The sequence below is a fragment of the Gasterosteus aculeatus genome, chromosome 3 (genome assembly GCF_964276395.1).
Source record: "Gasterosteus aculeatus chromosome 3, fGasAcu3.hap1.1, whole genome shotgun sequence".
NCBI classification, from domain to species: Eukaryota; Metazoa; Chordata; class Actinopteri; order Perciformes; family Gasterosteidae; genus Gasterosteus; species Gasterosteus aculeatus.
Window position 1 is genome coordinate 11,981,386 of NC_135690.1, and position 16,535 is coordinate 11,997,920.

Genomic DNA, 16,535 nt, shown 5'->3' on the forward strand with positions numbered 1-16,535 from the left:
GCAGCTCAAAGAGGAAACACCACGTTCTCTGGTGCAGCAGGTGGCGCTGTGGCCGCAAGCGAGCCGAGCACATCGTCCTGAACTCCTCCACCTTTGTGAGGGGTTCCGCAAGCTCGTGGGCAGACGTCGAGTAATCGAAGGGAAAATGTATTTAGACGTTTTGAAATTGAGCAAAAATAAATAATTTTAAAAAGGAGGCAATAAATAAAACAACACATACATAGAATAACTAAATATGAAATAATTTATATAAAAAATAAATAAATAATAAGATTTGTAAATATACTATTCCTGTACTTGTCTATGTTGGTGTAGGTTTAAATGTGACTAACTGGCCGACACCGGAACCACAATCCCTTCCTGCGTTGGGCTTGACGCTGTGAATGCAGGGGAGGAGGGAGCTGTGTCTATTTAAAGAGGGACATCCAGTCCCGGAGAAAGAGCAGAGGGTCCAGAACAGCCTCTCGATGCCTTTTCCCTCCTGCGCTGTTTAACAACCGGCTTCTCGTCGTGTCTGAGTCCAGACTGCGGAGGCTTCTCTCCCGGTACGACCTGCCGTCGACCACCGGCCCGGCTCCTCTCAGTCTCCATCCTTTATTTAATTAATTAAAAAAAATAATCTTCATCGTCATACGTGGAAAGAATGGGCAAAGATTATTATAAGACGTTGGGCATCTCTAAAGGAGCCACGGACGAGGACATTAAGAAAGCGTATAGAAAACAAGCGTTGAAATGGCACCCCGATAAAAACAAGTCTGCAGCCGCCGAGGACAGATTTAAGGACATCGCTGAGGCGTATGAAGTCCTCAGTGATCCGAAGAAAAGAGAAGTTTATGATCAGTACGGAGAAGAAGGTAATGTGTTGTATTTTTCCCAATTTGCATTGAATTACATCGCGTAACCTTGTGTGACGTTTTTTTTGTAATTCACAGTGAATATACCGTTAGTAAACGCGTTATAAAGCCTGGATGGTTGGATGTAAAACACAGCCGGCCTGTGACCAGGTTTCAGGAAACAGCTGTTCAGCAGATCACAGGCCTGCGGTCCTGTGTATTTTAATATGAGGATTAGCTATGACACTATATCTGCAGTTATAAGCCTCTGCTATAAGAATGGCCTGTCATCAGTTCCACCTCAGGCTATTCTTCAAAATGGGTGTTGTGATGAAGAAACAGTAATTTGTTGTTTGTGATCAAAGTCTTTATTTGGAGAATGTCTTACCTACGATGAAGTATCTGAACAGATGGTCATCGGTGGTGAGCATGTTTGAGAGGGAAAATGAATTAATTAAAAATGAAAGGGAGTACACTAAAATAACCTTTTCACTATTTCATGTAATGGGCTGAACCTGATCAGTTAAGGGTTAATATTTGTGGAGCAATGTGCAAAGCAGCCACATTTTTGGGGACCTGCAATTGTGTACAAGTCTCCCTTAAATGCTTCTTCAAGCCATGAAACACCCTTTTTTGGTCATAATGTGAAAGTGCTTAGATTGCTATTGGACAGACTAATCATCCGTAGATGGTTGTTGACTGTAATATCCCCAAAATATGAATATGTTGATCAGGTAATGGTAATAATGGATTCATGTGGTGTCAGATACCATTATTATTGTAAGTAACAATTCAGTACATGTCTAACTAATTTTTTTTATTTTTTTAAGTATCGGATCAGTTCTCTGTATTGTCCAAAGCCAAAAAGTCGGGAGTAGTTTTATCAATCATCATATATTTTATCAAGCAGAGTCATCATGATACAGATTTTGATATCCCAACGGCCAATGTACCTGTTAAAAGCGAGAGTTTGTGCCAACTAGCCATCATTTTCTTTGAAGCAAATAATCTGCTCTTTATTTTGGTTAAATTGGCTTGTTGTTGGGCCTCTAACACATCTACATCACAATAACTGCAAAACATTTTCATCACATTTTCGGAGAGGCCCAATGTGACATGTGTTGTTTTGTCTGGCCAACGTTCCAATACCCCAAAATGCTCGGTTCTCAGACACGCAATTTTATTTTAAAAATGGATCAGTTGATTACTGTTCTCTTGATAAATGTTACTCCCACAGACTGTATTTGAAGTGGGTTGGTAATTTCATGGTTGGTATTAAAGGAGGTCGGTATTGGGGCCTGATATCCTCGGGATGGGATGGTCAAAGTGAAGTCCTTCCTTCGTCGACTGATAAGTGTCAATGTCCGTGATCTTCATCTCCGTCACCCATCAGGTCTCAAGGGAGGAAACGGCCCCTGTGGCGACGGGCCAGGCAACGCCTTCACCTACACCTTCCATGGGGACCCTCACGCCACCTTCGCCACTTTCTTCGGCGGTTCCAACCCCTTCGAGATGTTCTTCGGGCGGAAAGCCAACGGCCGAGACGACGACGACATGGAGGTGGATGGAAACGACCCCTTCGGCTCCTTCACCAACTTCAACATGAACGGGTTCCCTCGGGACGGGCACGCCGGCCCCGGAGGGCAGCAGCGCCGGAAGCAGGACCCGGCCATCATCCACGAACTGAGGGTCACCCTGGAGGAGGTCTTCCACGGCTGCACCAAGAAGCTGAAAATCTCTCGCAAAAGGCTGAATCCGGATGGCAGGACCATGCGCAATGAGGACAAGATACTCACTATCGAGATCAAGCGGGGATGGAAGGAGGGAACCAAAATCACGTTCCCGCGGGAGGGAGACGAGTCCCCCAATACCATTCCGGCGGACATTGTGTTCGTCATCAAGGACAAGCCGCACCCTCACTTTAGGCGGGAGGGCTCGAACATTGTGTATCCTGTGCGCGTGAGCTTACGACAGGTGAGGGATTTTCTTTTTTTGTAAGCACACTTCTGACTGTTGTAGTATTAATAGAGTCTGATAGATGGATTAGTCACACAGACACGCGGGGGGATTTGAGAAAAGCTGATATTTACTTTTAGAGTGCTGCCGAAGGCTCCGGTACTCGAAAAGAAAAAGCCTGGTCTCGATCACAAAAGCCGTGGGAATCGTTCGGTTTTCCCACGAAAGTACCGGCTACCCGAATGAGCATAGTAACGAACACACGCACACTTTGCGTGTGCACTTATGCAATCTTGATGAACATTGAGAAATAGGTGCACAGAGGCCGGCTGCCCACGTGCACACATTACAAGATGTACTTGCACGGTTCCTCCTACTCTCTTTAACACTCTGAGATCTCACTGCCTCATCTCTGAGTATGTGTCCAATCAATAAAAACACAGCATTCACCTTAAATGTCACCGAAAACATGCTTGGGAAAAAAAGAACGATTGTGTATCAGCCTGATGTGGCATTCTTGTAGTATGACAAAACAATTCTGTCCCAACAAACACAAAGTGGTTTATTCTAGAACTGCGGAGGAAGCATCACACAGTAACTGAAAGACAAGAAATGGGAAGGTTGTTTAAGTCCAGTTCAACTCTTTGAATAAAGAGATTACAAACCACCTGTTATCATGTGATGGTAACTGAACAAACTTCTTTGACAAATGAACACTGTTTAAGTGAAAATAGTCGCATTATTTGTAAATGAAAGTATTCTCCTGACAGAAATCTCTTATAAAGGTCCAGTGTGGCCCTTTCAGTGTTAACTAAGAAGCTTGAGCTACAAGGATATTTAAAGCTGTAGAACTGCAGATACTCAGAAGTCAGTTTGAGGAAACCATTTTGCCAATAATGTTAACAGATTTTAGCATTCAAGGCAAAAGTGTTTCCTTCTTTGTTAACTTTTGACAGGATTGTATTGTGGAGACATGAACATTGTTGTCGTACAGCAGACGCTGTCAAGTCATTAGTAGAAGTAGGCTGGGAATAAAACTGACAAAACTACAGATGCTTTTATTTGACCCATCTGTGTCTTTGGCTTCGTGCAATGAAGAGAAATGGATCACAGTCAGCTGCTTTGATTATCAGGACAATGACAGAATATATATACAGAATAAATTGCGATCACAATGTATCCAAATCCTTTTACGTTAATTATACCACATATTTATCATGTGTGATTTACACTGCAGATCATCTGTCGGGTGCCACTTTCCTGATTTTGACTCTGACTTTGTCTTTTTTCAGTCGTTGTGCGGATGCTCGGTTACCGTGTCAACGATAGACGGGCAGACGTGCAACATGAAGATCACCGATGTCGTCAAGCCTGCCATGAGAAAGACTGTCGCAGGTCAGGGCCTCCCCTTACCCAAAAACCCCGAGCAGAGAGGAGACCTGGTGGTGGAGTTTGACGTTAACTTTCCCGAGGCGTTGCCCGGCAACGCCAAGGACGTCCTGAAGCGGCATTTACCTGCTTAGGACGAACGGGACGGACTGAACGACGGCAGATACAAGCATGACAGCGCCTGCCCTTGTAACACAAACACACTCACAGACACACGCACACACACACACACACACAGGGACACTTGACAGATGGACCGCTAGGACGAATGTGCAATTATTTTTAAGCTATATGGTGTTTTTATAAACGCCATGCATGCTGCCAAGTTGATATGTAGGTGCAAGACTGTTTGGGTTGTCGATATCTGAAAGAAACACATTTCATGTCCGTGGGTCTTTCCCACAATCACTTTATCTTTTTGTCTGTTGGAAATATTTGGTAGTTAGTGAGTGTACATTTCCCTAAAAAGAAAAATCCCAGTGATGCTGGGTATAATTGCAGTGCCAAAAAGTACATGTTCTTGCTCTCATTTAGATCTGACAGGCTTCAATGCTTTTTCAGTATTTATTTTTGTCCGTAGAGAGAAAAGCCTCGATTAGGAAGCCGTCTTGAAATCTTCGTACAGTTTGTTCAAGAGGGAAGTGGTTGAATGAACTGGCTCGTCATGCGCGCATTTTAGAAAAACGTACATGTACAGTATATTGAACTTGAATTTTAAAATAAATATTTCCACATGAAGTGATCTCGAGCCGTTTCAGTTATCGACAGTGTTGGGAGTAACGCGTTACAATGTAACGCATTACTATAATTCCAGTACTTTTAGCGGTAACGAGCATGTAACGAAGTATTTTTTAAATAAATTAACGCAATTACAATCACTGAAATTGAAATTAGTTTGTTACTTGCGTTACTCTTTTTTGTGACGCGAAGCGGAGGGCCGGCAGATAGTAAGTAAATAGCTGCCTGTCAGCACAAAATAGTTGTGGACACCAAACGTTGTGTGTCACAGAATAGTCGCCGTATGTGCATGAAAACAGCATCGCGTCGCTCATGACGAAAGAGCGCAGGCCTGCGGATGCTGCAGGCGCCGCTCCACGCAAACAACCAGGGCTCCACTTTACACGGACTGCAGTGCAGCCGATAAACCGGGCAGAGCTGAATAGATTGATTGCTCCGTATGTTGAAGATGAGATGCATCCTGTCGAGTCAGTTGCCTTCAGGCAAATGCCTGAAACAGTTATTTTGTATTAAGTTAAGTATTAAAAAGGACTTTTGTACTATTGCTTGATTTGAAGGGCTGTTGCCCTGTTGATTACAATAAATAGGTCTTAAAAATATGTTTATTGTGTTTGACTGTTCAGTACTATTTATATTCATTACATTTAAAAAGCAGACCTAAAAGTAACTTAAAAGTTACTTCCCAGAGTAACTAATTACTTAATTAAGTAATTCAATTACCTTTAAAAGAAGTAACTAACTGTAACTAAATACTCATTTTCAGTAACTTGCCCAACACTGGTTATCGGGAGCCATCTTGAACCATCCTCCATTAAATATACAGACAATAGTCCCCTTTAAAACAGTAAATGCAGCCTATGTCTATTTTTAGTCAGTGAACATTCTGCATTTAGCAATACCGCACAAAGAGAGCCTCAAAGTAATATTTCAAATATGTATATTTTGTTGTTGTAAAACTGTTTTTTTTCTCATGTGCAATTAAAAAAAAACATTGACTGATATTAATACTTACTAATGAAAAAACTATAGTGTGTAAAAATAGGTGCCTGGTCTCAGCTGCTGGCTATCAGCTGCCCACACAGAGGCCTTCACTGCACATTTTCCCACAAGGGGACGCCACATCACTCGTCGTGGCGGCTCCCGGCTCAGGGGCCCACAGAGACGGGGTCCCTGTTGGACATAGAGGGCCACTCGGTGCTTGTGAGTTTGAAGCTCAAAGCCAGACACAAGCTGCTATTACATAGACATAGACATTTACTTTTAATCTCATAGGCAAGTATCGTGTTTTTTTTTTTTATCTACCTGTAGCCCGTAGGAAAAAAAAATGGAGACCTTTTAGTGCACAAATTGTTCTTTGAGCAAGCAAAGACTTGCACGAAACGCCCCCCCGCGGGCTCTATAATAACTTACATGCACATACATGTGTGTGAGAGACGCGTGCAGAGGCTGAGTAACTGTTATCTAGGCAGAGTGGAGGGGAAGCACACGGGCTTCTTCTCAATGTGAGCCTAACACGAAGCTTTGTTTCAATTCAATTGTGTTATCTTAAATAAAAGTATGTTTTTTTAGGGGAGGGGCGGGGGCTCCAATTATATTATTGAAAACACAGCTGTTATTCTGAGCTATGTGAGATATGTGCTGCACACAGGACATGTACAATGATTATACAGAATATGATACATTGCTGTAGATTCCCAACAGTATGTGTAGGAGCAACCTCGTCAAGACATACATTAGTAAAATACACTTTATACAGCCGTAATACTAATAAAAAAAGATCTTTTTTTTCTTCTTCTTTTTTTGATACTTTCTTAAGTACATTAAGCTGATAATGTGTAATGTTTTATAATTTTCCTGAAAACAGATCATAAATGGATGATCACTACTTTTGTAGGTAGTACTTTATCTAAATACTTCTTCCAACACTGGTCCAATTTGTAGCTACTCCCGTATAAAAAAATAAAAAAATAAATGTTTTCCTGTATGTAGTCCTTGTGAAAGAAATACTTATGGTTACATTACTGAAATTTATTTTATGACATATCAATGTGTAAATCACAATGATGTGGATGGTGGACTTTATATACTGCTTATTAGCCTAACCAATAATAACTTATAATACAATATATAAGTGTATTATATTTTGCATTCAGAATCAAAACTTGCTCAGTAATTCAAACTAAATTAAGACTTTAATTTTAGGCCACTGTAACTTGAAAACTTGTTTGCCCAACACACCTGAGTAATTGTTTTCAAGTGAGCACAGGTGCACCGGGTCAGAGGCCGGGTTCGTTCCACTGCGCCTGCGCGGCGCTGACAGACAGACCAGCTATTGTTAGCCGCGCGGACAGGAGCAGCCAGCAGGTTGTGTCAGAGTTTATCCTGCACTCACCACAACCTACCTGTTGAATATTCACGCCGTGTATTTCGCAGGCGAGGTCCGAGCCTGTGTCGATGAATAAATCTAAGCCGTGAGGCAGGTTGATGAAGAGGAAAAGTCCGTCGCGGAAGGAAGGAAGGAAGGAAGAAAGACGTTGAAGAAAAGCTCGGACGAAAGAAGGAAGTAAATAAGGAGAACGCGACCGTTGGGTTTGGGACTCAACAGGTTGGCTGCTTCAATGTTCTAACCGCGGCTCGGAATTTTTAAAACTCCTAACTAAACGTCGAAAAAAAACTCCCACAACGTAAACAACAACGAAAAATGCCGTTGGGACCATGGAGGAAGAAAAACAAATCGAAGGAGCATTTGGTGGACAACGAGGAGGTCGGCGGCGGACACGCAGGTTCCGCGGGCAGCTTTGCTAAGTCCGGCTCGAACGGAGCGGGACTGCCGCCTCCGCCCGCCAACCTGCGGCCCAAATTGGTCTTCCACACGCAGCTGGCACACGGAAGCCCCACCGGCCGGATCGAGGGATTCGCCAATGTGAAGGAGTTATACGGGAAGATCGCAGAAGCGTTTAATATAAGTCCACCTGAGGTAAGTGCTCACCTGTTGCTACATGAGGATTAACACGGCAAGGAAGCTATGTGATTTAGTGCTGCGTTCAAGTACCCAACTGAAAGTAATGAAGTATTCCCTCTTGTATTAAATTTGTACGCTCAACTAGATTTATGTACAATTTTTGAGGTACCGGTACTTTTTTAAATATTTTTTTTAACTGCAACTTTATTCCCAGCTATATTACAGAGCCAAATAGTGGTTGCCTTCGTTGTGATAACGTGATGGATTAAATTAGCCCATAGTTAAATATTGACCTCTTACAAACAAACTCCAGTCGGGCAAGGAGCCCCGTGTCTCTTTCATAATGAATTATCAGCAGTTGTAATAAATATTACCTTTTTTTTCTTTTTAAACTCCAAAGGTTACATATAGAAAAGTGTAAAAAATCTAAGCGGGCAAATGTTCACAATTGTTTAAAAACTAAAAGCGAGAATGGATGAACGCTGAAGGTAGAACCTTTTTTGAAATGTGTCAAACCATTTTAGATTTTTATTTTTATTCGGGAGAGCCTGTACACTACATTTGAAGGTACTTTTACTGATTGCGGAGTATTTTTGCAGTTTGGTTGGTAGTGCTATTTTTGCTTCAGTATTTGCATTTGTATTTGCGAATACGTGTTACAGTGTTTCTTAGAGTTTGGCCCCAGTGGTGGCCATTAAAAGTCAGCTGTATTGTGTGGAATCTAGGTGGTGTTTGTAACGGCTCGCCCCACCAGCCTGTACACCTTCAACCCCGCAATGCAGAGACCGATTTGTGTCTTATCTTTATTATGAATTCACTAGCAACCCGACAAATTGACCTTGATTTTTTTTTTTTTTTAAGATAAAAGTTCTCCTTCAGCTTTTAAAAAAAAGTCTACAGACTTTCAGGTATTGAAAACAAAAGCACAGTCTGCTCAAGCTCTTGTTTTCTAAGGGAAAGCGCGAGTGGCATGTTTGGCTTTTGTCAGCCTGAAATAAGACCAGATAGGCCTGTGGAGCAGCCTGTTATCCGCCACGTGTGCTGTAAGAGCTGCAGACAGAAACTCTTTCCCCCATCGTGAAGCCCGGTCGCTTTATTCAACGAGTTAAATAATTGGAGAGGAATTTGTTTCTCTGGCATTGGTACACAGTGAACCAGAAAATGGTTCACAAATAGATGTGCACGTGATAAGTGGTGGGATGCTTTCCTGAAACTCGCCACAGTCTTTCAGATTCAATGGAGACTCGCAGCGATGCAGCCGTTCTCTTTATCTTGGACACCAGCCTGTTTTTCTTTGGATATTAGTTCAATCATGTCAATCAGTGACACGCATTAGTACTGTTCTACATCTGTCTCGACTTGTTTTACTGCTTCAGGCTTTTCCCAACAACAAGTACTAGACCAGAGCCAAAGACATTTGAGGTTTTAACTGATTTCCAGCAGCTTGTGTGAGAGAACCCGATCCAAAAGTTCCTCCTCTGTTAAGGGATCATCTGTGTTTTTCTCTAGTTGCCACATCAATATAAAAAAAGGTCCCAGCTGAAATAATACCTCAGAACCAAGCAGGTAAAAATAACAACCCAAATTTCAACATCCCTGTCGCTCCCGTGAACCAGTTCTGTCACATCGGCATTCTTCGGTGTGGGAGGTGTGCGTGACACTGGTCTATTCAGACATTTGGCATAGATAGTTGCCCGTGGACAAAGTGAGATACAGACCAATGGGGCGTGAGTTGTTGGGACTCCACAGGAAGTCCCTCGCGTCCGGCTCAGCGGGCGTCGCTCGGAATGGACCCAGATAACTCGGTACCCGGTAACGGCCACAGGCGTCCCAGAGGATCCGTGCCGCGCCCGCCCGTGGCCTCCTCCCTCCATAAACACCACCAAGCCCCTCTCTGCCGCCCGGGACGGATGTTACCAGCCGTGCCCAATGACTTTGATATCTCCATGAGTTTATTTCAATAGCTTCCACTTTCAATGGAATCGTATTGTAATCAAATCCTGTTTTTAGAGAAGTCTTGATACTCATTTTTACTATTCAAATTGATATTGACAAGCACATCCTCTCCAAAAAGCAGATCAATCTCCATTAAATAGAACTATTCTCTTAATGTGATTACGATGCATTTGTGTGCATGCATGTGAACAGTTGGTGTGTAGCTGAAAATAGTATATTGTTTTGTACTTAAGAAAACACATGTGATATCGTCACAGCATTTTGATTGAACTTTAGTAAGTTTAGTGAAATGGGCTGATGGGCTTTATTAAGGCAGCAATCTATTTTTAATATCTTAAGATGTCCGTTGTGCAAACACAAATCATTAACACCCCACGAATAACTGCTTTACTATTTTGCACAGCACTGAAATTAACTACCGGAGAAAAATAGTTGCTCTCCAGAGACCGTAGCTTTGTAAACCTGTTGCTCTGAGGTTACTTCAGTGCTTCTGGGAACTAATATGAATTATGTAATGAACAACGGTTTTGTCTTTTTGCTCATTACTTTTAGTAATAGTCCATATTTCTTTCCATACAGACATCACGTTACGTTAAAACTTGTCCGTGTTCACTGTGAGCATCTATTGTTGATCCTTTAGTCGGACACAAGTTCTTGTACAACAGTAAGCAGTCAAACCCTATAATAAGACGTTTTAATTTTCCAGCCCTGCAAAGGCACTTTACATGTCAAACACAGACAACAGGAAGCAGAAGGGATGGGAAGGAATTTATTGAGGTGAGAAAACATTACAAATATAACCGCATAAAAACTAAGCGCAAAGGCTTTACGCAGTATATGTTATGTTTAATCTCAGCCAGCAAGGCACACATGTGGTTCCATGAAGAATGAGATCTCGGGTCAAAGTCTGGTTATTGGCCCTGCGGCTGTAGAGTTTGAGGTGTGTCTCTCCCTCTGACTTCATGCTGGCCACAAACTCGGCCATTTGCCTACAATTTGAATATCTGGTTTGCAGCCTAGTGAAACGCACGCACGCCTCTTTCCTTTTTATTTCTTTTGTAGGTCTGCAGGTGGTTGTAACTTAAAAACCTCAACAATAAACGTGTTGTCGACTGAATGACCCCAAACGAACGGAGCAATAGGTAAAGGTGGAATTGATGGCTGCTTTCCAGGTGTTCCAAAATGATCATTTAAATCCGGATGTAGGATTTTGTAAAACAACAAAGAAAATGTCCACTTAGGTAAATGATTACAGCGGCTTAAATGCTGATGAATGTGATATCGTCCTGAAAACACGGCCACACAGCCAACATCAGCATTCTGTTAATAACTAAAATCACCTGACGCCGTTTACTGTTCAGTTTCCTAGTTTAACAAAATTCTTAATATAGTGTAGACTGAAACTGGTGGTAATTCATTTAGCATCGCCTTTCTTTTATGTGGCCACAATGCGTTTTGCTGAAGAAGGGTTCAATAAATACAGAAAATCCCAACATGGACAATCCAGCCATCTTCTGGAGGATGAAGATCCAGATCCATCACGTGGAAGATAGAGCCTACGGGGGGAGAGGTCCCCGCAGGCCGGTGGTCCAGCACGGGGTCAAAGGGGTCAGAGAGGGGGAAGCACACGAGGAGTTTGAGACACAAACAACAAGAGTGTTATACAGTTTATATTACTCTTGTCTGCAGGGCTTCTGTGCTTAAATGATACACGTAGCTTGAGACTCCGCTTCCAGCTGAACGAGGGAATGAGCAGCTAAGTGGACGTTTGGCCTTTGCCGTGTGACGTGGCGCCGCTGCTCAAAGTCCCTCTTGAGAGCGGACGCCACTGCGGAGTACGGAACATCTCGTGTCCACCTGTACAAATAAGGAAACTAAAGCATGAATTGAGCCACACCCCGAGGCGGGTAGGCGCCGACCACTGCAAAAAAAAAAAGGAAATAAAATCACAACACAAACGGTCTGCGGTCGAGGCCGCAAACTACTAATATTTGATGGCGTCAACGGACGGGTCTTTTGTGAGCACCGTAAAGGCACCAACGTCATGTGTTCTGGCCTCTTCTTTCACTCGCCCTCTTTTTTCGTCCGTGGTTGCCGAGGTTCGGGTCCGTGTGGGAGGTGTAACGTCGGGTCTGGAGGAGAGGCAGTCGCTCTGCACCCGGCCGTGTGAACACACTGCGGCTTCGAACGCAGCGGGAGGAGAGAGCGAGAGAGGAGTGCTGAGTGCTCAATGCGCTCCGCAGCCTTGGTAACCAACCAGGGGGTGGGCGTCTGCTGCTGTCACTACCACTCGCTCTTTTGTAATTGGGAGGCGTGGGGGGGGGGGCGCGGTTGTGGAAAAGAACCATCAATTCAGATACAGTACACCCTCCCTTTCCTCCTCCTATACTGCCCTTTCTCTCTTTTTACCCGCTAGCGGCCTCCCTCATTATAATCCCATTCTTTTATAGTCTGGTAACCCTGGGCAACACATGAGGCCGCATTAGCAAACGTGTGAGCAGCCGGTTGGTACACCAAAAGACGGGCAGGGGGGACAAACAGGCTGAAATGAGTCAGGCCTCGCTGCCAGTTCAACCTCCTGAACCAGTAGTAATCATCAAATCTAATGCTGGAGAGGGTGGGGGTGGGGGGGGGGGGGGGGGGGGGGGTTATTTCTCACGGCCCGACTTGCACCCTGGTAATGTACACACAATAATATGCATATGGTCGTAATGGAGGATGTGGAGATTAAACTAAAGCCTTTCCTGGGGTGAGTTGGCGCGTGTTAAATGATTCACATCCAGCCGTCTCCTCCTCCTGGGTTTCACTGTCCGGCCTGCTGTTAAATCAGGCCTCTTATGTATCGGGTTCCAGGTGTTCACGTTTCCTCCACCTTGTCCTGCTAATACGCGGCGCCCGCAAGGTGTGAAGCCCGATCTTAACATGTCTGCAGGAAGGAAAGGTCATTTTCCCCGTTTTGCTTCATTACAGTCTCAGCACTCTACACTGACAGAACACACACTGTTGCCAACGCGGGGGGGTTTAACTGCATAACTTGGCTGTTGCAATAAAGATGGAGGCCCCTGAGGATTTCTTTATTAAGTGTAGGCAGTACTCTGTCATCTTAACTTTTAAAGTTTTTCTTTTTTCTTTTATATCTGGCTTTCAGGCTGACTTAAAATGTTTTTTTTCTTTATCTTGTATATAAAATATGTAGACATTTTATGGGGTTTTCTGTTTTTGACAAAGACAAATTATCAATAATAATCCCTGAAGACCTTCTGCTCAAATATGTGCATTATGAGTATTTTGTAATCTACATCTGTGTGTACAGATTTTATTCTGCACCCTCAACACCCACAAGATCGACATGGAGAAGCTGCTGGGGGGCCAGATCGGCCTGGAGGATTTTATCTTCGCCCACATCCGAGGGATCAAGAAGGAGGTGGAGGTTTATAAGTATGAAGATGCTCTGGGCCTCACCATCACAGACAATGGGGCCGGATATGCGTTCATAAAGGTAAGGAACTGAACTCGTCAATATTTATTCCACCTCCTGGTTAACAGCGCTCTCTATTTACGTACCATACATGGGAATTAAAGTGAAGCAAAATTAGTTTGCCTTTTGACTCGATGTCTTGTACCAATATGTCAGTGCAACTTCCAGTATCAAGACCTCAAAGGTTGGGAATAAGCGTAAGCTGTGTTTATTAGTTGTAAACTAACTAATTTCAAACTAGTTGGTTTGTCTGCCACGGTTCTATAGGTAGTGACCCATGAGAGGATGTGTCATTCATTTTGAATACCTAATCACATAATGTCAAGTCTCCATCATAAATTTGTTAGTTTGATTGAAGATGCTCTTCATTACTTCAATAGTGGGTATCTCGGCATATCTCGAGTACATTTTTAAAGTAACTTTACAAGCTTGCTTTCGTTGTTGAAATCATAATTCTGCTTGGTATTTATGCCACTGATGATGCAGACTGTTAATGAGCTTATTTGGTCTCGGTCAACTTGCGCCACCATAACACGGTGCTCACGTGTGCCATCATGTGAGGCCGAAGCGGCACTACAGCCGACAGTATTTATGACGCACTAAAGCAGGAGAAAAGTGATAATCTGCTATAACACAGGAGGCTCCTTTTTCAGTATCTAAGTCAGTCTGTTGATACACCCTTGGTTTGTTTTCGCTCTCGTTTTGATCTTAATTTCTGACTGAAGCAAACCTCTCGCGTGGTGTTTCACAAATGCGTGACGTACGTTTGCCGTCTTTTGAATTCCACACGTCTCTCTGATCTCCCCTGCATGGCAGCGCATCAAAGAGGGCAGCGTGGTGGACGGCGTGAAGGTGATCTCCGTGGGCGACCACGTAGAGTGCATAAACGGGCAGAACATCGTGGGCACGCGGCATTATGAGGTGGCCCGCATGCTGAAAGAGCTTCCCAGAGACAAGTCCTTCACCCTCAAGCTGGTGGAGCCAATGAAGGCCTTTGGTGAGTGAGACCGATCCATGCACATCGGCACACAACAAGTGACCCACAGCATGCGAGCCGGGACGCACAAGATCGCGTTGTGTATTTACACAACCGTTTCCCTGATCAAAGGAACATCAGAATGCGTGTTCAGAAATGCTAAATTACACCTTTGCTGATTTCCTTTCCGGGCTACAAATAGCTTGTAGAAACCATAACTGGTCTGTAGCTGAAAACGAAAAGTCTTCGTCCACCAGTGTATTTGGGCAACTTGCAAAAATACAAACTTGATGTAGTTTCTCTTCTGGCTGCCAGAAATGCTCGAGCCAAGGTCAAAGGGCGCTAAACCCGCCAGTGAGAACAAGATCGGCACAGGGAGGGGGACTCTGAGGCTTCGCTCCAAGGGCCCAGCTACTGTAGAGGAGGAGGTAAGTACCCTTTTTTGGGCATCCTGCTGAAACCTGGGACAATTGTTCTGGATGTGCTTTGAGAAAGAGAGCTCCTCTTTTGATACTTTCACGAGGACCGCTTAGATGTTTTTTGCTCCTGACGTGGTCTCGAATGCTGCTTCTGTTGAAGATTCACTGATATGACTAAGTGAACAAAACGAACCACCCACTAAAGATGATGCCTGCGGATCCCCACATTTACGATTTGTCAGCGTTGTAGTGAAGTACACCTGACCGGAGGCCAAGACCCGAGTATATATCGAGAATGAGTAAAGACTGATTTGCAACATCCTGGGAGATACTTGGCAAGGGCTTAACGGCACCAAATACAGGAAAACAAAGATACATTTTTTTTGTTCTAGCCAACAGAGTTTGAGGAGAAGGCAGTAAAGAAAGTGGACGACCTTCTAGAGAGCTACATGGGCATCCGAGACACTGAACTAGGTGAGTGTCAACTCTTGTGCGAGTAACACAAATAAACAATTTTATATATTCGTTTTTCACTAATTTTACATTGAGTTGATTTGCCTCTGCGTACTTGCGGCGTAGTAATATTTCCTGCAGGTTAATTAATTCATCTTTCTAGCATACTTGTCTTGTATTAAGTGATCTTCCATTATTGTGTCGGGGTTTAAAGAAAGAGTCTTACATTCTAATTAGTCTGAAGTGGCTTCATAAGTCAGTGCTCTACGTTCGGTTCCAATGCTGGCAAACATTTAATCATTGGAGCCAAGTTGAAGAAGTGAAATGTCCTGCTCCCTCAACAGCCTCCACGATGGTTGAGGTCGGCCGTGACAAGAAGAACCCGGATGAATTTGCCATGGCGTTGGACGAGACCCTCGGAGACTTTGCCTTTCCCGATGAGTTCGTCTTTGACGTCTGGGGCGCCATTGGAGACGCCAAGCAGGGAAGATTCTAAGTTTGCTCCTGTCTCCTCCACACTCCCACACTACCTCCCTCATCTCCTTTTTAATATCCTCGGAAGCAAACTGGACCAACGTCAACCAGCACAAATAGGGGTGGAAGTGTTCATCATCACTATGATGGCGTGTAAAGATATCCACGAAAGGCAACGTTTCCTCCTGCCTGATGAACAGCTGGTCAATAATTCATATTCCCTGGTGGTCTAATACACTGGTTATGAAATATTACATGCGCACCTTAAATTTGAAAACTATCCGTTTCAATCACTTCCTTAGCTGTGTCATTTTGAGCATACAGATGTGTCGCAGTTTTATAGATTATTTTTTTTATATGTGAATGATTTTTATAGCAGCAGCTATGTGTAATTAGTGTACTCTTGATTCTTTTTAAATATTTTAAATGACCTTGCATTGAAGAAATGTCAAGACTTGGGCCATGTTTACTTTTCTTAAAATTCTTTGTGCACTTAACACATCAGCTTAAGCCCTTTTATCGAGAGACGCAGCAATACAGAACAGTGGTTTGTGTCTTTAAATGCCTTTAGCCAAGTTCAGAGAGGCAGCATTCCTCTTTCCATGTTTAGTCTGTTGGCATGTCCTGAAATTATTTTTTTCCTGCAATTTCTTAAAATCAGATGCTGCAACACATTTATACACCAATACATTGTAAGAAAGATTGTACTTTCCTAAATAGGCCATTTAAGGCTGTCTGGAATGGAGTTAATCGCAAGCATGTCTTAAGTGAATGCAAATGCACTATTTAAATAGTTAAATGATAGTGTCTGCTGTTTGACATACCATAAGGGATCACTATTGTTGGCTAGACAATAAAACTTGATATACGGTTACATCTGTGTCTTGAATTCGTGTGGCTC

The 16,535-nt window shown here is 43.4% G+C and overlaps 2 protein-coding genes across 2 annotated transcripts; both read left to right on the forward strand.

Moving 5' to 3' along the window:
* The first annotated feature begins 373 nt into the window (after nucleotides 1-373).
* dnajb4 (DnaJ heat shock protein family (Hsp40) member B4) lies at nucleotides 374-6,890 on the forward strand. The gene is made up of 3 exons (XM_040172325.2): nucleotides 374-854; nucleotides 2,227-2,807; nucleotides 4,082-6,890. Exons 1-3 carry the CDS (start codon nucleotides 644-646, stop codon nucleotides 4,310-4,312), a joined length of 1,023 nt encoding a protein of 340 aa, XP_040028259.2. The 5' UTR covers nucleotides 374-643; the 3' UTR covers nucleotides 4,313-6,890.
* A 250-nt stretch (nucleotides 6,891-7,140) lies between these two features.
* Nucleotides 7,141-16,508, forward strand: gipc2 (GIPC PDZ domain containing family, member 2). Its single transcript, XM_040172327.2, has 6 exons — nucleotides 7,141-7,893; nucleotides 13,148-13,333; nucleotides 14,129-14,309; nucleotides 14,604-14,716; nucleotides 15,100-15,181; nucleotides 15,505-16,508. Exons 1-6 carry the CDS (start codon nucleotides 7,618-7,620, stop codon nucleotides 15,654-15,656), a joined length of 990 nt encoding a protein of 329 aa, XP_040028261.1. The 5' UTR covers nucleotides 7,141-7,617; the 3' UTR covers nucleotides 15,657-16,508.
* The last annotated feature ends 27 nt before the right edge of the window (nucleotides 16,509-16,535 follow it).

Coding starts and splice junctions, on each gene's coding strand:
- gipc2 (XM_040172327.2), top strand. CDS start 7,618: ATGCCGTTGGGACCATGGAGGAAGAAAAACAAATCGAAGGAGCATTTG. Junction 7,894..13,147: donor TTAATATAAGTCCACCTGAG/GTAAGTGCTCAC, acceptor CTGTGTGTACAG/ATTTTATTCTGCACCCTCAA. Junction 15,182..15,504: donor CATCCGAGACACTGAACTAG/GTGAGTGTCAAC, acceptor CTCCCTCAACAG/CCTCCACGATGGTTGAGGTC.
- dnajb4 (XM_040172325.2), top strand. CDS start 644: ATGGGCAAAGATTATTATAAGACGTTGGGCATCTCTAAAGGAGCCACG. Junction 855..2,226: donor TGATCAGTACGGAGAAGAAG/GTAATGTGTTGT, acceptor GTCACCCATCAG/GTCTCAAGGGAGGAAACGGC. Junction 2,808..4,081: donor TGCGCGTGAGCTTACGACAG/GTGAGGGATTTT, acceptor GTCTTTTTTCAG/TCGTTGTGCGGATGCTCGGT.